Here is a 21544-nt window from a genome sequence, read left to right as displayed (position 1 = left end):
TCGCTGCAATCAAGTCTCGGGCCATGCCTTCGGCCCAAGGGGCAAGGCTGAGATATTTACGATGAGGCCGACAAAATGGCCAGAGTGGCGCTGTTTTACCCTGCGCCGACCTGTGAGTTCAGAAAGAATTTATTTTAGCGCAAGTGAATGGGTTTTTTGACAAACTTTAGACTAGATTTTCTTACTGTAATAAAAATTGTCATAAATTTTATATGCTTCCAGTCGCTAGTTTAAAGTCTCCTTTCAATCATCAGGATATGCGTTTTGCTAAATTATGGTTCTATTTATTATAAAATTGACGATAAAGTAGGCTATTCTCTAGGAGGGGCGGGATGATTTGATTGACACGCTACACAACCAATAGCATTCATTCCCCGCCCCCCGCTCTTGATTGACAAGTTACCCAACCAATAATGGTCTGAACTCATTCTGACGCGTATTGAAAGATGGCGGACCTACAATCTTGCAGCAAAGGCTTCATTTTCGGTCTGTAGAAAGCAGCGGAGGGGGTTTGTCCATCTCATTTATACAGTCTATGCTTCGGCCAGGCGGAGACAATTAGTCCCCACAAACATTCAGGGACAGACAGACTCTGTGATGACAGGTCTGGTATCTTCCCTATGCATTTAGAACTGAACATCAAAGGGAAAAACACTCTCATTCCTGTGTTTCTCTTCTTCTTACCCCCCTCCCCTCCCTGATGGTCCTTTTGTTGTCCATCTTGTGTGTCCACTCTTCTCTTCCTCTCTTTCCCGCCTTCTGACTCCTCTTTCTTACTTTTCTTTCTTCGCTTTTTTCTGTTTTATCTCCACTTTTCACCACCAACTTTCACCACACCTCCTGCCTCTCTCTATTTTTTCTTTATTGATTTCATTTTTGTTGGTTTGCTCATTCTTTTGTTTGTTTGTCATTCCTTCCTTTCTGTTTCCCATCTCCTCTCCTCTCCTCTCCGTCCATCCAGAGCCAGCCGTTGGGGAACCATGTGGAGATGGAGATAGCCAGCATGTTGGAAAAGAACACCACTCTGTTAAAGTTTGGCTACCACTTCACCCAGCAGGGACCCCGCCTACGTAGCTCCAATGCCATGATGAACAACAACGACCTGGGTGGGTCTCTCACTCACACACACACACACACACACACACACACACACACACACACACACACACACACACACACACACACACACACACACACACACACACACACACACACACACACACACACACACACACACACACACACATACGTTTTGGCAGAATTTAAGCTACTTTGTGGTGAATTGTTTTATGTTGAGCTAGTTTATGATAACATTTGCGGTTAATTTGCGGTAAATCATCATCTCTGATGTACTTTCTGGTGTTAGTTAGACCCTGGACATATGCAAAGACTCTACGATGATTTAAGCTGTGATAAATAAAGCTGACAAAATGCTTTTGTCTTGCAGTATGCAGTTGAGAGCGCCAGTAAAGATAAGAGAGACATGATTTAGATCGAAAGAGTCGGATTCAAACTGCAGTGTCAAAAGTACAGTGCATGGCGCTCCTCTGAGCTCACTGACACATCCAGAGGTGGAAGAAGCACTCTTACAGTAAAAGTAGCAATACCACCATGTAAAAAATACTTTCTTACAGTAACAGCCCTGCTTTCAAAAGTTTGCCTAAGGCAAAGTACAAAAGTATTAACATCAAAATATACTTAAAGTAGCAAAGGTAAAATAACTCATCATGCAGAATGATGATCTTGTAGGACTATTTTATTGATCATTAACCACTTAAGCACTATTTTGTCGAATATAGCTTATCTACAAGCTCACAACGTGTCACATCACCACACGGTTGAAGGTTTTTGAATCATTCATTATTAATAATCTAAATCTGCAAAGTAAAAAGTGCAACCTTTTCCTGTGAGATGTAGTGGAGTAGAAGTATAAAGTACCAAGACTTGGAAATACTCAAGTGAAGTACAAGTACAATTGAAATTGTACTTACTGTAATTATAGTACTTGAGTAAATGTACTCTTGTTACTATTACACCACTGCACACGTCCGTGCAGCACTAAAACAGAACGAGGAGTTGTATTACGTTCAAAGGGTTTGAGTTGTGCTGCTCTTGGCAGTGGTTATCGGTGGTAACTCTTTATCTCTGTATATGGTTGTGCTGTAATCAGCCTCCCAGCACAGAGGAATCAGAGTGATGTCATTGGCCCGGTAACTCGGTACGACTGGAGAGCCCCCCGGCCAATCAAAACAACGCCTTCCTGGGCCGTGACATCAGCACTAAGAGCGGAGTGCGGGGTGCATGCTGTGTGTGTGTGTGTGTGTGTGGGAGAGTGTGCTAGAACGGTGATTCTCAACCAGTTTGTTTATTTCAAGGTTTGAGATGCGTCAGGCCGCGGACCCCCATTCAATATGATTTTTTTTATATCTGGGACCCCCCAGTATACACTGTAAAATCCTCAGTCTTACTCTAACTCTGAGAGTGTACAAATGGACCCTTACATTCGTACACTCTCAGAGTTACATACCCGTACGGATCCATTTGGTTCCTAACTATTCAATAATTCAGCTGGGGACCCCCCTCGAACATGCGTGCTAGACGGAGAAACAGACAAAGTGAATTATATTTGTTGTTGTCTACGAGAGTGACTTAGAACAGTGGTTCCCAAATTGTGGGTCGAGAGACCCCCAGGGGGTCCCCAAATTATTTTGGGGGGTCCCCAGATGATTAGCTTAATGTGCAACATCGTTTTCTCACTCAACAGTAAAAAACTAAACTAAAGAACTCGCAGTATATGTATACAGGGTATCTGCACATTTCTAAAGTTACAATTTAATTTAAGACCTTTTTAATACTAAATTGGCCAAATTGTAAAGTATTACTTAAGAAAGAGGCAAATATTGTGAAAACAGCCGAACTACAAGCTTGTGAGCTTGTATTTCGGCTATTTTCGCAATATTTATCTGTTGAACAGAGTCAAACTAAATGTAATGCCTCAACTCCTACAATTCCAAGTGCTTGTCAGGGTTGGGGCACCCAGTTGATTATTTTGGAGGGTCAGGGCCTGAAAAGGTTCAGACCACTGACTTAGAGAATGGCAGTGAGTAGAGGCCATTCATGGCTGTGTTCATCACAGTCTTTACAGCCCTCTCCAGGCTCTTGCCAAAGTAGGAGAGCATGTGGGGACAAGTGAGTGCCAGCGAAAACAACTCGGATGACCCTTATGCTCTTGTGGCAAATCCCCCTCCTAGATAACCACGTAACATGACTCTGACTCACTTTTAATTGTTTAATTAGTACACTCATGGTGCATTGGATCATGTTTGCAGAAGGTGATGTATTTAACGATGACTATTTTTAACCAGAGTGCTCATGTATGACTGTTGACTTGACTGTTATTTGTCAATTCGTTGTCCCCCCCCCCCCTGTCATCTCTTAGCCCGGGTAATTAGATCAGAAATGGACTCTGACGGTTCCTTCACCCTCACCCTGTCCGTTCCCGAGCTGGAGCGGGCCTTTGGCAAGAAGTTCAAGTCCAAGACTAAGTAAAAGCAACAAAGCCAACAGGCGCAACCAGCGTCAGCCCTCTGCAAAATATCTCCTGCTTCTGAACTCCAGCCTCTGTGATCTTCTGCTTCCGCTGATACAGAACATGCATCTGTCTCTTTGTTTTTTGTTTTAGTTTGTCTGCCTGGGTTCTGCTCTGCGAGAACTTCTTGCTGCCGTTTGTTCTTCAGCTGTGGGTTGTGTTGAAGCTCTAGATTATGACAGCTGTACTGCAGTCCTCCTTCTGACTGCGTTTGCTTCGTTTTCCTTGCGTCTGGTTATCATGCAGACTTTCTCTTTGGTGTTTTCTCCACAAGGCTAGGGGCACTTGTTTGCCTCCACCCTTCTTGTTTTTTCTTTTCCTCTGTCCTGTTTTTTTCCATTTCCAATTTTTAAGGCTTCTTCTCCTTCTCTAAATACCCTCCTGGCCTCCAAAGGTCACTCTTCAGAAGCTCCAAATCTTCCTCTGAAGTCTTTTCTTGAGTGCTAATAGCTGCAGTAAAAGTAAACTTTTACGGCCACTTGGAAGGAAAGTAGCGCAACTGACACGTCGTTCCTTTCTTCCTTTTCCCTTTTAAAGCTTGTTCTTTGAAACGTGCTTCTTGCAAAAGCCGTCGATACACCAGCTTTCTTTTCCTTCCAGCTGAACACATTTATTTTTGTATTGTTAATTCTATTATTACAAGCAGCTCAGCAATTACCTCAAAATTATGTTTTTGTAAAGTCTGACTTATATTTTCTCTGTGTTCCTTTTCTCCTCGCCCCTCCTCTTCCCCACCTCCTACCCCCTTCCTCCATCCCTCCTTCCGTTTATCCCTCCCACCCCCCCCCCTCCTTCTCCACTTGTTCCTTTCCCTCTTTCTCTCTCCATCCATCCATCCCTCACCCCCGTCTCTCCATCCCACAGTAAGAAAGAGAAGGCTTGAAGGAGGACCCATCTTCCCCAAGTGTCGGACAAACGTGTAGAAACTGGGGCTCGAACCACCTCCACCCCCCCCTTTTCCCCGTTTCCCCCTGCCTGCCCCTCCCAGACCCCTCCCCAAAGCTCCAAGTCCTCCGATGATCTGCCCCGAAGGTCGTGACCCGCCTGGCGCCACTGGGCTCGAAGGCACGGCGTCCGAGATGGTCTGTGATGATGAATCCCTCTCTACGTTAAGCTGCCTAGACACTTTCCAGCAGATCAGCGATTCCCAACCTGTTTGGCCAGGGGCCCACTGGTGGTCCCCCAGGGTATTGCAGGTGGCTTCCCCAAATATTTGGCAAAACGGTACAATTTTTTTTTAATGATAAAACCTTACGAAATGTGTTTTCAGTGATACCAATAAAATGAGAGCTTAACCCATTAAGACCGGGAAAAGCATTTTAGATTTTAACCATTGTTTTATGCTTTTGGCTATTCAAAAATAGCAGATATACAAGCTCATAGCGCGGCACCGAGTGCCGCGCTATGAGCTTGTAGATCTGCTATTTTTTGAAAAATCGTGAAAATTTGTGCAAATCTTTGAATATAATACGTTTTTTAAAGCGAACATTTGTAATTCAAATCTTTGCTTCTGGGGATTCTACAATTGTCTTCTAAATCCTAACAGTTTTTTTTAAAAAAAATGGTGTCTAGATCAGTGGTTCAATTTGAGTAAAAAAAATATGTATAAAAAATGTATATATATACTGTACTGTATATTCAAAGATTTGCACGCATTTTCACGATAAAAACAAACAAACAGATCTACAAGCTCGTAGTGTGGCACTCGGTGCCACACTAGCTTGTATATCTGCTATTTTTTTTACAGCCAAAGAAATATAACAATGACACAGATGCGTTCCCGGTCTTAATTGGTTAAAGTGTACTACGTTGGTTCCATCGATCCAAGCCAGAACACAGTCGATCGATTGATCGTTGAAATAGTTCTGAAAATGGACACGGCCCACCCAACTGACCAACTTAACACGGCAGCCTGAACGGCTGCGGTTGTGCGACGTTCACGTGGGTGGGCCCACGAGCGCTTTTGAGATTTTCAAAGTGGGCCCTGATCCAGAAAAAGGTTGGGAACCGCTGCAGTAGATTTTAAAGGATGCGATTGAACGTCGTTACGCAAATACAGCGGGAAATGTTTCGAGTGTCACTTGAGAAGTGACCCCGACTAGCGCTGTGTGTTGGCCGACCTTAGCACAGTGTTTCTTTCTTAAGTTGTGGAACTGGGGATTTCAAATGGAGTCCCAGGTTTGGGGGAAAAATAACTTGAATAACCATTTGCTGTAGCTTTTTAGAACCAATACAGTAGTTGGAACATGCTGTTTGCAATCCTTTAACATCTCCTCAAGGGTCTATAGTTTCCAATGTACAAAGACTAAGGGCTGTTTTTTCTTTCTTCTTTTTTTTAACTAGGGCCCATTTAAAACCTTTTTTTTTTTTACAAGCCCTGTTCCTGTGTCAAGCCCTGTTGTTGAGTTTGTTGGATTCTAATTATTAATAATATTCTGCTGTAAATGAGTTGATGATGTTGTTGTTGTTGTTAGTGTCATCCCATCACAGTCTTTCTACTGATGTTGGTTTAAGGTGGATGCACCCTGCAAGATACCTTTTAAAATATTTAACCCATTAAGACCGGGAACGCATCTGCGTGTCATTTTTTGATTTCTTTGGCCATTAAAAAATAGCAGATATACAAGCTCATAGCGCGGCACCGAGTGCCGCACTATGAGGTTGTAGATCTGCTATTTTTTTTTAATCGTGAAAATTCGTGGCAAAATCTTGATTATATATTTTTTAAGGCGAACATTTGTCAAATATTTAGTTCCAGGAACCCCCAGAAGCAAAGATTTGAGTTACAAATGTCCGCCAAAAAAAATAAAAAATATTTGCACAACTTTTCATATGAGCTTGTAGATCTGCTATTTTTGAATAGCCCAACGAAATCTAAAAATGACACACAGATGCGTTCCCGGTCTTAAAGAGTTAAAACACTAAGGTGGCCTTTCCATCCGGCTGCATTCGTGTGTAGTCTTGATAATATCTTGTAGTCAGTGTCTACACTGTCAAATCATGAGTGTTAATCCAAGTCTGAGTGAAATGAACACTGATTATTTTACTTTGTATTTGCCTACAGAGAGATATTTCAGTAATGGGTTGATATATAAACCTGGTTACTATGAGACCGGTCCACTATATATACAGGTTGTATTTATTTCTGGTAGACCTGGCAAGAAGCTCTGTTGTTTAAATCTATTCAAATACATCATTATGAGATTTCACTGAGCGGGCCTAAGCTAGCATAGCAAGGCTGAAATGTGAACTGCCCTTCGTTCAAAACTACAGGGTTAAAATGGGACTTGACAAGATGTCTGTTTCCTTGACCGAAACCACTTTTATTGAACAAATACTGTACATTAGCTATGTGCCCTGCCCTATAGCGTCATGTATGATGAATTATCTATTTCGGTTACAGTTTGTTATTGCAAAGACAAATTTGTTTCATAAATGGGTTTATATTTTACATTATTGTATATGATTTTTATCTTTATTTTTTAACACTGGTGATGTTAAAGTCCATCCAAAAAGTAGGGTCAGCACTGTCCCTGGTGCTAAAGTCTGGATGGGGGTATTAAAATGTCTTTTATATCAAATTGTATTGCCTGCCTCCAGACTTTAGCATCACGGCAAATTATAGACACTAAAAGTCTGTCCATGCTAGACCAGCACAGGACCCCACTGTTTAACCATCAACGAACCAATCAACTTGATTTATGTAGTACCAAATCTTATACAGTATAGTACCAAATCATAGCACTTTATATCTAGAGCAGGTCATAGTGGTGGAAAAAGTTCTCACATTTCTTACTTAAGTAAAAGTATCAATACTGCAATGTAGAAATACTCTGTTACAAGTAAAAGTCTGGAATTCAAAATGTACTTGAGTAAAAGTAGAAAAGTATTGGTATCAAAATGTACTTAAAGTACCAAAAGTAGAATTTCACAAGTTTTCAAATGTATAAATGAATACATATCTTTTGAAAATAGCAGATCTACAAGCTCGCAATGAATCGCAGAGCTTGTAGATCTGCTATTTTCAAAAGGCCGAAAAGGATACAGGGCTGAAGAGGGTAATGTATGTTTTGTAATAATAATCAAAATCTACAAAGTAACTAGTAACTAACGTTTTCAAATAATTGTGGTGGAGTAAAAGTATAATATTTGCCTCTGAGATGTAGTGGAGTAGAAGTAAAAGTATTGAAATTTGGAAATACTTCATCTGTCTCTAAATAGGCCTACTCCGACTTGGATTGAAGCCGTATACTTTTCATGTATGACAATAAACTTGACTTGAAGTCCTATGCTGAGGGTGAGAAAATAGCTTCAATGTATTTCAGTCAGTGTTTCGGTCGTGGGACCTTTGTGGAGAAGCCGGCACCACACAGTGTAAACTTTAGTGTATTTGAATGGATTGTGATTACAACTTCAACCAGCTACGGTTTGTTTTTTTGATTGTTTTTTTGTGCTTGTGTTGTTATTTACTGGAGCTGAGCTTTGTGGTTAAATATGAGATGCACTGTAAATGCCTGAGTGTTAATGTAACTATGAGAGTGTACTAATGTAACCAAATGGACCCATAATCGTTTCCATTTGTTTCCATTCAAGAGTCCCAGACCCATAAGGGTTCATTTGGGTCTCCGGCTACATGGTTGATAGTTGGGTACCAAATGGACCCTTGTGGGAGTGTAACTTTGGGTATATAACTCCATTTGTACACGCTCAGAGTTACATTTACTCAGGTTTTTACTGTGCGGCTGTACAGTTTCCCATCAGTGGATTAAAGCCCAAATTCCAGGTCAGATTGTGTCGTGTACAGTGTGTTGGGGGTATAATACACTGATTCTGGGCTGGGCCTTTTATCATGGTCATAGTCAGTGGAAATGAAGTTCAAATAAACATTAAATATCAAGAGTTTAAATACCACAAACTGTTGCCTTTTATTTGTATGTTTTACATTCGATTAGATTATCATTGTGTTGGCATCAGTGGTGGAAAAAGTACTCAAAGGTTTTACCTTATGTAAAAGTATCAATACTGCAATGTAGAAGTACTCTGATACAAGTAAAAGTGCGGAATTCAAAATTTACTTGAGCAAAAGTATTGGTATCAAAATGTACTTAAAGTACCAAAAGTAAAAGTTCTAAAATGTATGAAAATAGCAGATCTACAAGCTCACAACGCGTCGCGATGCGACGCGTTGTGAGCTTGTAGATCGGCTATTTTCAAATAGCCTAGGTATAAAATAAGGCTGAAGTGGTTAATGTATGTTTTATAATGTAATAATGTATATCTACAAAGGAGCTAGTAACTAAACGTTTGTAGTAAAAGTACAATATTTGCCTCTGAGATGTAGTGGAGTAGAAGCAAAAGTACTGAAAATTTGAAATAATTTGAAATACTCAAGTAAAAGTACCTCAAAATTTGAGAACTTGAGTAAATGTACTTAGTTACTTTACACCACTGGTTGGCATTGATCATAATCATCTTTATTGTCACATCACAGATTTGCAGCAGGGGGGGCAAGGAAAATAAAATAAATAATGAAAAGCAAAAAGGCACTCAATGTGATTTTGCGCTCACACTGTACATAAGCTAAATATGAAGTGGAAGTATGGTTCTAAAAATCCTATTAGCCTACAACACTGCTGCAGAAAATTGGGCCATAGTCTTCTTAATTATTATCTCTAATGTATAATTATGGCTTTCATAATCATTTTTACATCTAATTTGGTATGCGAAAGAAGGGTAACTCACTTTTAATGCTCCAAACTTTATTCCCAACAGCAGCGAATAATATTGGCTGCAGTTGGGAATACAATTTGGATCAACAAAAGTGAGTTGCAAGCCCTTTTCTTTCCTTTATGATTTTGCTGCTCTTGCAGTTGGCTCAGCTCAGAAGTCGGAGGATTATGCGTTATTTCTGTCTTTGAACACCTCTAATTTGGGACCATAATAAGGGTGTTCTTCCTGTTGCAATGAAGACTCAAGATGAAGTAGTTCTGAATACCTACATTCAGTTAAAGCGTCTAACAAATTAATGAATTCATTTATAGTGGCTCATAGGAATTAGACTACGTGACAACCAGGAGTAGTTTGGTGACCACTGGAGAGACGGGTGACAGCCGGAAAGTAGACGGCATCCGGGAGCAGTATGGGTTAGTGCCCCAGCCTGTGTCTTCCGTGAGGAAGAAGCCCAACAAATCCACCGTGAGGCCTTTAGGAGGGCTATTCCAGCAAACCGCAAGTGGAGCCCGCAGTACCACCACGGCCCAAGGAACCATCACGCCAGAAGGAAATGATTGGATCGGGGGTAGTCTGATGCAACTGGACCTGGTGAGACGAAGGAGGAGCCTGGCCAGGGGGCCATCCACAGAGCCTAGTCCCTCCACGTGCCAGAGCCTCCCCCAGTCACAGCAGAGTAGTTCCGGAGAAGCGGACTGAGTGGCCCTGTCTTTCCCTAAGAGGACTGACCGTGGGTAGCTACTGGGAGGTAAGTCGGGGCTTGATCAACCCCGGCTGGGTCACCTGGGCGAGGGTGTTTGTTGTTGCGCGACCCGAAACACCCGATGACCCCAGGCTACAACACTGATGATACGTCCCAGGTGCATCCATGTGATGTTTTCTTTATAGCATGATGATCTCGATTGATGATGAAACCTTATGGAGTTGACGTGAACTTCCAACTCAAACACGAATGAAATGTAAATGTAGTTCACCCACTTAACATTATTTCATGTTGTTTCTTGTCTTTTGTTCACAGGTGTGAATAATGTGTGACAAACAGCAATGACACAAATAAAGGAAGATAATGGAAACAGAAGTTTAAAAACCAAACTTTCATGAAAATGATGTTTTGGTATTGTATAATAGGCAAAATGTTGATCAACCAAGTACGATGGATATAAATCTAAAGGACAACATTAGCAAGAGAACATTGATTTGGAAGGCCTCCCCAGGTATTTGATCACTGTCATTGTGATTTCTAAACCATGGCTAAGAAAAGGTTATTTCTGGACCCATATAACAAATTGTTTACATGTTTTTTCAGTGGTGTAGTTAACCCCAATCCTAACTAACCATAAATTAATCAAAGTTTAAAGAAAGTATGCAGTAGGCAAACTGTGGTTCTACATGGAACATACATTAGGAACCCCACACATACAAATGTAACTGTTAGAGCAGTTCTGTTTCATTTTATCGCTTGACTGTTTTGTTAGATAGTTCAACGTGTTTACATTTTTTGTTTCAGATATATATATATATATATAGAAAAGTTAAAAATTACTGCCAGGTTGTTGTGATGGTTTTCTTTGTTCAACTGTGCTATTTTACATTCTGTAAGGATTACATTTCAGGCTAAATCCTGCCACTCAGTGGCTAAACAGTAGAATTACTGTGTGTGTGTGTGTGTGTGTGTGTGTGTGTGTGTGTGTGTGTGTGTGTGTGTGTGTGTGTGTGTGTGTGTGTGTGTGTGTGTGTGTGTGTGTGTGTGTGTGTGTGTGTGTGTGTGTGTGTGTGTGTGTGTGTGTGTGTGTGTGTGTGTGTGTGTGCGCGCGCGTCAGCACATTGTACAGATCTCATACAGTACTAGATCATTCAATCTTAAGACACGTTTCCTTAGTGGAGCCCTCAGTAATTACAGAAAAAGAGTCTCCTGGTAGAGGATTTTAAAGTTTTGTATTTTCTTCACCAAATCATCAATAAAATAAAAAAAATAAACATTACATGCCCAAGTATATACAATAAGCAGTATCATACATCTAGGCCTAAGTATGTTTAGACTGAAATGAAAATCGCAACCCCTCTAGCGTGGCTTCTGACCTTATGACCTTTATCTCTCTCATGTATTTTCCAACTGGCACTTGTTGCTCCTCAGCCCATTTATTCTGCTCCATGGGGGGTTTCAGTCGGCCCTGCAGGGTGCATTTCTGTAGATACTGGAGTTGTCTACTCTTTTCAGCAGCAACATGGAGCCCTGTGCCCTTTTCTTGAACTCTGTTGAGCTACCTCCTGACCCTGTTACACAGTGGTGTAAAGTAACTAAGTACATTTACTTAAGTACTGTACTTAAGTACAATTTTGAGGTATTTTTTACTTTACTGGATTATTTCCAATTTTCAGTACTTTTACTTCTACTCCACTACATCTCAGAGGCAAATATTGTACTTTTACTCCACTACAATTATTTGAAAACTTTAGTTACTAGTTACTTTGTAGATTTTGATTATTATTACAAAACATACATGAACCACTTCAGCCCTATTTACATTTCGGCCATTTGAAAAAAGCGATCTACAAGCTCACAATGCGTCGCTGTGAGCTTGTAGATCTGCTATTTTCAAATGATTTTTATACATTTTATTTGAAAACTTGTGAAATGGGACATTGAGTTTCTACTTTTGGTACTTTAAGTACATTTTGATACCAATACTTTTGTACTTTCACTCAAGTAAATGTTGAATTTCGGACTTTTACTTGTAACAGAGTATTTTTTACATTTTTACACATAGCAGTATTGATACTTTTAATTTGTGAGTACTCTGCATCTCATCCCATTTCATGAAGTTGAAGCCAACAGTCTGCAGAGCCTATAGTTTCCATTAAATGATATGCGTCCAATGGGCAAAGGAGAGCTGCTGCAGCAGCTTGGTGAAAGCCCTTTTTAATGAATCCATCTTGTTTACATGTCACTGAACAAATGTAAGTGATTTAGTTCTATCACCCAAACAACCAGTTCAAATCCTGCCACTCTGTGGCTAAACAGCAGAATTACAATTAATTCTGTGTGGTTTGTAAGTAGTATGCTGTATGCTGTAGCCTACTGAAATGATTGTGTGTGTACGTGGGTCAGTATACTGTAGCCCAGTGGTTCTCAACATGTGGGTCGGGACCCCTAGGTGGGTCTTAACATGATTTTGGGGGGGTCCTTAGATGACAGTGAAGTGACAATTTTAGGACTTTTAAGACCTTTTTAATATAATAAAAAAGACCATTACTGCATCTAAAGTAATCAACAAAAAAACTGGTCAAACATTTGACAAAATAAATTGTCAAATAAAATAAGAAAGAGGCAACAATTGTGAAAATAGTTGATCTACAAGCTCACAACGCCTCGTTGCGAGGCATTGTGAGCTTGTAGATCAACTATTTTCACAATATTTATCTGTGGAACTGAATGTAATACCTCAACTCCTACAATTCCAAGTGCTTGTCAGGGTGGGGGGTCCCCAGTTCTAATATGATTATTTTGGGGGGTCCCCAGTTCTAATATGATTATTTTGGGGGGTCCCCAGTTCTAATATGATTATTTTTGGGGGTTCCCAGTTCTAATATGATTATTTTTGGGGTCCCCAGTTCTAATATGATTATTTTGGGGGTCCCCAGTTCTAATAGGATTATTTTGGGGGGGTCCCCAGTTCTAATAGGATTATTTGGGGGGGGGGGGGTCCCCAGTTCTAATAGGATTATTTGGGGGGGGGGGGGGGTCCCCAGTTCTAATATGATTATTTTTGGGGTCCCCAGTTCTAATATGATTATTTTGGGGGGGTCCCCAGTTCTAATATGATTATTTGTGGGGTCCCCAGTTCTAATAGGATTATTTTGGGGGGTCCCCAGTTCTAATAGGATTATTTTGGGGGGTCACGGCCTGAAAAGGTTGAGAACTACTGCTGTAGCCTACAGATCTCATACAGTACTAAATCATTCAAGCAGCAACGCACATCTTAAGACAGGTTTCCTTAGTGGAGCCTTCAGTAATTACACGAAAAGGTAGTGAGTCTCTTGGTAGAGGATTCCAAAGTTTTGTCTTTTCTTCATCATATCAGTAAAAAAAAAATAAACAAAATGATATACCATAAGCAGTATATACATATATCTAGGCCTGTATATGTTTCAACTGAAATGAAAATTGCAACCCCTCCACAGGGAACTCGGGTTGCAGCTCCTCTTGAGTGGCTTCTGACCTGCTATGACCTTTCTTTATCTCTCATGTCTTTTCCAACTGGCACTTGTTGCTCCTCAGCCCATTTATTCTACTCCATGGGGGGTTTCAGGTGGTCTGCAGGGTGCATTTCTGGAGATACTGGAGTTTTTTTTTTCCAGCAGCCTTTTCTCATCCCATTTCATGAAGTTGAAGCCAACAGTCTGCAACCTATATTTCATTTAGACACTTCAGCTCAGAAATAACCAGACCATTAATTAACCATTCACCATTTATTAGCCATTACCATATTAACCATTTACCATATATGCAATGATATTGCATTCAAGTTTGGCGGTGTGACTCTGCTCATGTGATATTACAGATTACCTGCGCAAGCAGGACAACAGATCTGAAATCACAAACCCCCCAGAGCATAGTCTCTACTAGTATGGCCGAAAAAGTCACCTCTAAGGTCAACCAGAGAATCAGATTCCATGGGAGAATGTCCACGTTTCTGAACAGAAATCTTGGTACACCAGCACCCCCAAAATTATAAAAACTCCAGACCACCCAGACCTGAGGCCAGTGGTGCTCAAACTTTTTCATGTCAAGGACCCCCCCAAAATTATATGCCAACCCCTATCTGAAAATATTTTGTTCCAGTGACCCCCCAAGATTTGAGTTCAAATGTTTGCTTTAAAAAAATATATCTATACAAAGACATTTTCACGATTATTCAAAAAGTAGTAAGTAAAAGTATAAAATAATGGTTAAAGTGGTTAAAATGATTGTGATGCTATATTAACTAAAATCACACGGATGCTTTCCCGATTTTAATGGTTTAATACTCAAGCTTGGTCCCAGAACTCGCTTCCTCCCAGCACACTTTGACGGCCTGAAATGGCTTAGACTAGAGACTAGATGAGAGAGTGACCCAAATCAAGATGTGCAGGGAGGGTGCATAGGATTTTGAATAATGTAGCTCGGAAGTACCTCAGTACTTATTTAAAGAAAGGTCAGTGATGTTCACGACCGCGCTGCAAGGGAGAGATCCACTGACCTGGTTCCTGTCAGATTTAAGAGGACAGTGTACATTCATGAAGACCTTAAAGTGTAGTTCATCCAACAAAGGACTTATTTTCTATCAATTACACACCCCATGAAGCCTTCATTAAAAAAAAAAAGCCATTCCTGAGCCAATAATTTGATGACCGGTCCGGTCATCGGACTCAATGGAGACTGTCTCCTACCGGAGACCTAGAAATTTGACAAAAACAACAAATTCAAGGCTTCATGTGATGTGCAATTGATAGAAAATAAGTCATCTTTTGGGTGAACTACTCCTTTAAGAGTAACAGTTCCTATGAATCTTTAAAATTGTCCCTAAAGGAATGGTTAAGGCAGAGCAGAGTCTGAGTCTAAACTGGGTCTAAATGTATTGAAATGAATGGTGTCTTATTTATAGTTGTACAGTTGGTTGACCTGTATTCCTCAGGTATCTAACCCCTACCCTCTAGTGCGGAAGGCACACCCACACTTTGCCCACATTGACATCTTATTGCACCTATGGGTGCTTGGACTGACATGCACACGGTCACTTTTTGTCACAGTCTCTGTCTGTGTTTGTGTGTTCTTTGTGTGTATTTGTGAGTGGGCGTGTGTTTTGTGCTTGGCTCCAGCTCCCAGCTTGGCACACCTGTTTCCAGTTCCCTCATCTACCCCACCTGCCTGCCATCAGCTCATCACCTCCACAGTCTATAAAGCCATGGTCTTCTCTGCATGTGATGCCAGATCGTTTCACAACTTCCAGTGTGCGGTAACGCTTTTTGCCAGTTACTCAATTCAGTCCTAGTTATTTCCTATCCCCCATCAGAAAATAGGTTGTGCCAGTGACCTGCATTTAAGACATGGTTAAGAAATATCAAAAATATTCAAAACTTTAAAGGGACTACACCATGAATTTTAACTTTTTCTTCTTTTTTGTGTGCTTTTGGTCTCCCCTATCTCTGTTCTATCCCCCAAAATACCCCAGTTTGAACACTCAGGCTTTCACAGCAAATCTGGGGTTTTCTGTAAATTGGTCTCAAAACAGGCCAAACTGATTTGCACCCTGACGTGACGTCACGTCAGGGTACAATACCTCCCGTTTTTCAGTTCCAACCCCAAAAAAAAAACTTTTTTTCTTATTTTTTTTTTTTTACTTTTTCCACACAGAACCAGTAGATAACATGCATACAAACTGGCTCAATAGCGCCCGTGCCAAACAGGACAATGTGGTATTGCAGGTGAAAGTGCTTTATAAGCCAGAGAGAAGTTTATTGGAATGAGTATATCTCAATCTGAGGCTTGATTTAGGCTCAAACCTTTTGAAAAAACGTTTGTAAACAATATGATATTCAATTTTATCATTATTTTTTAAATTCATGGTGTAGATCCTTTAAGATTTTTTGAAAATAGCAGAACAGGTGAACTATCTGTAAAAGTAGAAAAAAGTAGTTAGTATTTTGTCTTGTTAGATAGTTTTTTTTGTTTTAGTTTAAGAGATATACAGGTATACTGTTTAAACCAAACAAAAAAAGTTTGAAAACACTGCCATGTAGTCAAGGTTTTATACCTTTTGTTGTTCAACTTCAAGTGGTATTTTAGACTTAATCCAAACTTATGTCATGCCATGCTAAATTCTCCCTCCGGTCCCATCCCACGTTCCAACAATGCCAAAGCTCTTATCCTTTACCTCAGATGTCTCTCTGTCCACCTCTTCCTCCTCCTCTCATTCTCCTCGCTTTTACTCTCCACTTTAGTCTCTTTTTTAAGCTTTCTCTTCTTGTCCCCATCTCATCCCACTGGATTATGTCTTAGTAACAAACAGAGACAGACAACTAAGACTTAGTCGGTTGTGTTTCATATAGTGTGAACTTTTTTTTATTTTCTCTTTTTATATTTGCTATTTACATTTTCTCCCAATTTAACGTGAACGCATCTGTGTCATTTTAAGATTTCTTTGGCTATTAAAAAATAGCAGATCTGCAAGCTCATAGCGCGGCACCGAGTGCCGCACTATGAGCTTGTAGATCTGCTATCTATTTTTGAAAAATCGTGAAAATGTGTGCAAATCTTTGTATATGTGTGTGTGTGTGTGTGTGTGTGTGTGTGTGTGTGTGTGTGTGTGTGTGTGTGTGTGTGTGTGTGTGTGTGTGTATATATATATATATATATATATATATATATATATATATATATATATAGATAGATAGATAGATAGATAGATAGATAGATAGATAGATAGATAGATAGATAGATTTTCAAAGCAAAGATTTTTAACTCAAATCTTTGCTTCTGGGGGATCTTCTAAATCCTGTTTTCAAAGGTTTGGCATCAAAATACACTTTACTTAAGGGGGCAAATGCCTACACATAATTAGCGCTTAATTATGAATTAATGATGAACTCATGCATTAATTCATCATGAATTTATCATGAACTCATCATTAATTCCTGGTCCTCAACATATTACCACCAGTGTAATATATCGTTAACGGTATTGTAATTAGTAAAACCACTTTAATGTTGCATCTGGTAAAGATGGGGCTGATTTTAATTACTGCTGCTGCTGGGAAGCTTAACCTATAATAATGCATCATAATACTTGTAATGTATAATGTATGCTTTGTAATAACAATCTAAATCTGCAATGTAGCGATTAACTAGAGCTGTTAAATAATTGCAGTAAAAAGTGCAATATATTCCTTTGAGATGTAATGCAGTATATTATACTGCATTACATATACTTTTACATAATATAAAGTATTATATACAGTATTAAATATAAATACTCAAGTAATGTAAAAGTGCCTCAAAAGTCCATTTAAATACATGACTTGTGTAAATCTACTTTGCCAGTTACCTTCCACAACAGCTTACTCACATTTTCCTCATAACAAGAATGTCTAGCCTTCATCAAAGGGAAAACATTGACCCCCTTTATTGGAACAGACTGTACTCAATGGTCTGATCAGGCAGTTATTTTTAAATAGAGATGACAAAGCAATGATCCTATTAACATCTTGTCTGTGTGTGTGTGTGTGTGTGTGTCTCTCTCTGCACTTCTGCTGAGACGGAGAAGATCAAACGGCGTCATAAAAAAGAGATCACAACACGGTTTTGTCTGTGAACAAGTTTTAAAGATTTTTATTGAATCTCAGGCAGAAAACATACAACATGGTCCTTTATTGCTTAATGGCATTCCATTCTGCTTTGCCAGGCCGGCACATTCTCACATTCAGTCCAACAATGAGTAGAACAGAATCACGTCTCCTTTTTAAAATTGTTCTTTTTTTCCCCTTTCTTTACCGAGTAATACTCCGTCGTACAAGCAGTGTCGCGCCCCGGAAATAGCCGATCTACAAGTTCACGACACGTCGCAAAACACGCCGTGTTGTGAGCTTGTAGATCGGGCTATTTTGGATGCGCGACACCGCCAGACGACAAAAGTAGAAATCAGGCTTTATAGGAAAACATCATTGAAAGCCAAATTGCAGTGTTTATTTTACATATTATCTGAGGGGGCAAAAAGTATTGTTCTCTCTCTGCAGAATAAAGCCATCCTGCCCTCTTTCTGGTCAATACTGCTTTACTTGAAAGTGTAGAAATGATTGTTAACATGTTTTCACTGGTTAGAGTTCCCCTCTTACAGTTTTAAGTGAATTCTGATAGTGGTGCATGTACCGTATAATACGATAGGCCTACATCGTTGAATTCTCGGTTTTGTGGCTTGATAGCTGAAGGTTTGTGGCTGTTGAAACAAGGTCTACTAAATCAGTCATTCCTCATCCAAACCAAAACGAAAAAAACCTGTAAATTAAAATTCCTGAATGCATTACACATTGTCATTATTGTTATTGTTGACTCGTTTTTGTTGTTGGTTGACAGGATAGTGAAACCACATTCAAAATCAAGACTTATTGCCTTTTATATTCTTGCGTGACAAAGACGTAAAAGGAGAAAGGGGGAGATCGTACATATTTTTCACAATACACCTGACTAGACAAAATGTCATGCAAGACAGTAAAGAGACACAAATAACAGGGGGATAGCCTAAATGTCTTATAGAAAAATCCTTGAAACACTTTACCACAGATACGTGATGTCGGACGTGATGATGTGTCGGGGGTCTCGGGGGGGGAACGGACAGAGAGAATGTATTATAACACTAACTACAGTATGCGTGTGCAAAAAGTTTTGACATAAATCTCAGACATGGAAGAACAACGAAAACACAACATATAGCCTTAAGTAGTACACTGATAAGAGTCTTCAAATTTCCTTTTTAAAATATGGCTTGTCGAGTTATTCTCTCATTTATATTTACTATTTTATAGACAGACACACAGTTAGTATGATTATTTCGTTATTTTTAATATGATTATTTTGTCCACCGTGAGCCTTTTTTTTTTTTTCGTATATACTTTGTTTATGTACAAATAAATTTGGTGAAAAGCACGGCGGACAGGAAGATTAGTTTTTACGGTGCCGCTAAACATCTCCGCACACCCACTGCAGAGAGGAAGAACAAGTAAGTTACTCTAAAACTTGTCGAACTAGAAGGATAAACAATCTAGTATATTTGTGTCTTCAACATCAGCCAAGCTAACTCTCATCTGGCCATATTGGCCTTATACCTTGGTCTATGGCTGCAATTCACACTGGTGGCTCAAATCTCGATTTTCCCACCAATGTGACAAAAAACTTTCTCTTCCCAACCCTCACGCCCCCCCCCCTGTTGTCAGACAACAATGTCCAAAAAAAACCTCAAAGCTTTGTCATTTTGGATGGGAAAAAAAAACAACAAACGACAACATACACAACAAACCCCACACTGTTTTGATTTGAGCCAGCATTGTGAATCTCTTAAGCCTCATTGGTCAGCTAAGCTAAGATGCCGTTTGGTGTCGAGCGGCGCCGGCTCCTACTTCTTCAGCATGTCCTGCAGGGGGCCGGGCAGGTACTTCATCACCGTGTCCATGATGCTCTCCTCTTCCTCCTCCTCGTCACCGCAGCCGGCCGGCACCAGCTTCTTGGGCCTGGTGAGACTGCCCTCGGCCTGCTGGTCCATGGCGGCCGCGGCCTCTGCGTCGACCACCTCGCGCTTCTTGATGCCGTACTGAGGGAATGGAAGAAGTGCTGGGGTGTTACTTAAAATATAGCAAATACCACAATATTGAAATACTCTGTTACAAGTAAATAAAAAATCACACCCAGTGTGAAGTGGGCGGTGTGTGGTCATCACAACATGACTCACTTAAAAAAACATAAAAGTGTTTTTTTTAAGTCCATACTGCTATTCATAGGGCTGCACATGTGTCATGTGTTTCGCTAGCTAATCACAGTCCTGAATTTGCAAAGTCAGCCAATCACATTACAGCTAGTGGTGATGACACTAGCTGTAGCTGTGATTGGCTGACTTTGCAAAAGTATAGATTTGCATTGACTGTGGAAGGGTTAGGGTTGTAGGCGGCGTTGTAGACTATTGGCCAATCACGGTGCAGGATTGCTCAGTGTCCAAACCTCACTTATAGGGGGCGGTTACACCGCCCCAAAAATACAAATACATGTAAAAAAGATTTGTACTTGAGTGAAAGTACAAAAGTATTGGTGTCAAAATAAACAGTAATAAAGTGCTCACATGTTTGGAAAATAGCTGATCTGATATTTTTTAATAGGTGAAGTGTAAAATAAGGCTTAATTGGTTAATGTAGTATGTTTTGTAATTTTAATTAAAGTAACTAGTACGTGTGTGACATTGAAATACTCAAGTAAAGTATCGTAAATTGTACTTAAGTACAGTAATTCCGTGAATAAGCAAAGAGCACTTAAACCCTGTATACCTACGGATAGCGAAAATAGCCGATCTACAAGCAAGAGTTTTATTTTTTATTATGATGACTAACAAAGTAGAAATAGAATAAACAGCAGCTTTTGTGAGTAAAGAAAGTTACATGTATTTTATGTATTGTATTATAGTTGTGGAGAAACAGTCCAGTAAGACTGCAGCCTGTTTTTCGCTTACTGACATTTGTAGAGATTATTTAGAGCAGAATTAGGTTATGGCTTCTTGACACTCATACTGTAGCTGGGAGAGGAGTAGCTTATAAGTAGCTTGGTTCTGTAATTATCCTTGTAAAGCGAGAAGTGACATTTGTGAAAGTTTAAGGAAATTGCAAAGCAGTAACAAGTAACAACTACGGAACTATAACTAGACCTAGTGTAGTTTTAAGGATTCCAAGAAATATGCTTGTTCACACAGACATTTTGATATCAGATTTAAGCAGATGTGAAAGTTACACTTTCTTTAACACTCTTCTGGTCTGGTAGTTTTTATTTCTGTCAAACTTCCACTGCAGCTACAATGGTGACAGAACACAACCCATTAACACCCCGTCCCCCCCGTCCCCCACACACACACACATCTAACCCTTTCCTATTTTCCTTGCAATAATACATAAGACGACGTTGTCCCAGTAAAATCAGAGCATAGCAGAAGCGCTAAAAGGCTATTTGAGGACGCTTGGAGCAATGGTGTCAGACTGTAGGGATTTAGCTTGCGTGTGTGCGTGCTTGTGTGCATGTGTGTGTGTGTGTGTGCGTGCGTGCTTGTGTGCGTGCGCGCGTGTGTGTGTGTGTGTGCGTGCGTGCGTGCGTGCGTGCGTGCGTGCGTGCGTGCGTGCGTGCGTGCGTGCGTGCGTGCGTGCGATGATAGCTGCTAATTAATGCGTCTCTCGGTACCCCAGAGCAATAGCTTCCTGTTGACATGTTTTGAGCAGCACTTTTCTTTCGTTCTTTCTTTCTTTCTTTTCTTTCTTTCCTTCCTTCCTTCCTGTCTGTCTGTCTGTCTGTCTGTCTGTCTGTCTGTCTGTCTGTCTGTCTGTCTGTCTGTCTGTCTGTCTGTCTGTCTGTCTGTCTGTCTGTCTGTCTGTCGTTCGTCCTTCAGCGAGAGAGAACATTTTGGTACGAAGTCAGAAATAGAACCTATAGTTCCTCAGCATCTGT

General features: G+C 40.2%; 2 protein-coding genes across 3 annotated transcripts in view; one reads left to right on the top strand and one right to left on the bottom strand.

Annotated features, from left to right (window-relative positions):
• Positions 1–8493, top strand: part of tmod1 (tropomodulin 1) — a gene marked incomplete at its 3' end in the record, with an annotated part of 46584 nt that extends 38091 nt beyond the window's left edge. The window contains exons 10-11 of one of the 2 annotated variants that reach the window (XM_084082802.1): positions 962–1106; positions 4454–8493. In XM_084082802.1, the coding sequence (XP_083938928.1) occupies positions 962–1106; positions 4454–4512 (204 nt within the window). Of the gene's footprint in view, positions 1–961; positions 1107–3439; positions 3550–4453 lie in introns of those variants that run through there. The other variant, XM_084082801.1, reaches the window with a different exon arrangement.
• A 9215-nt stretch (positions 8494–17708) lies between these two features.
• Positions 17709–21544, bottom strand: part of cplx2a (complexin 2a) — a 43137-nt gene continuing 39301 nt past the window's right edge. Inside the window, exon 4 of the mRNA XM_084083594.1 lies at positions 17709–19658. Coding sequence (XP_083939720.1) covers positions 19464–19658 — 195 coding nt within the window. The 3' untranslated portion in view covers positions 17709–19463. The remainder of the gene's footprint in view (positions 19659–21544) is intronic.

Source organism: Gymnoscopelus microlampas, assembly GCF_963454915.1.
Source record: "Gymnoscopelus microlampas genome assembly, chromosome: 2".
Classification (NCBI taxonomy): domain Eukaryota; kingdom Metazoa; phylum Chordata; class Actinopteri; order Myctophiformes; family Myctophidae; genus Gymnoscopelus; species Gymnoscopelus microlampas.
The sequence above is the reverse complement of the archived record's forward strand: the minus strand, read 5'-3'. Positions and strand labels throughout refer to the sequence as shown.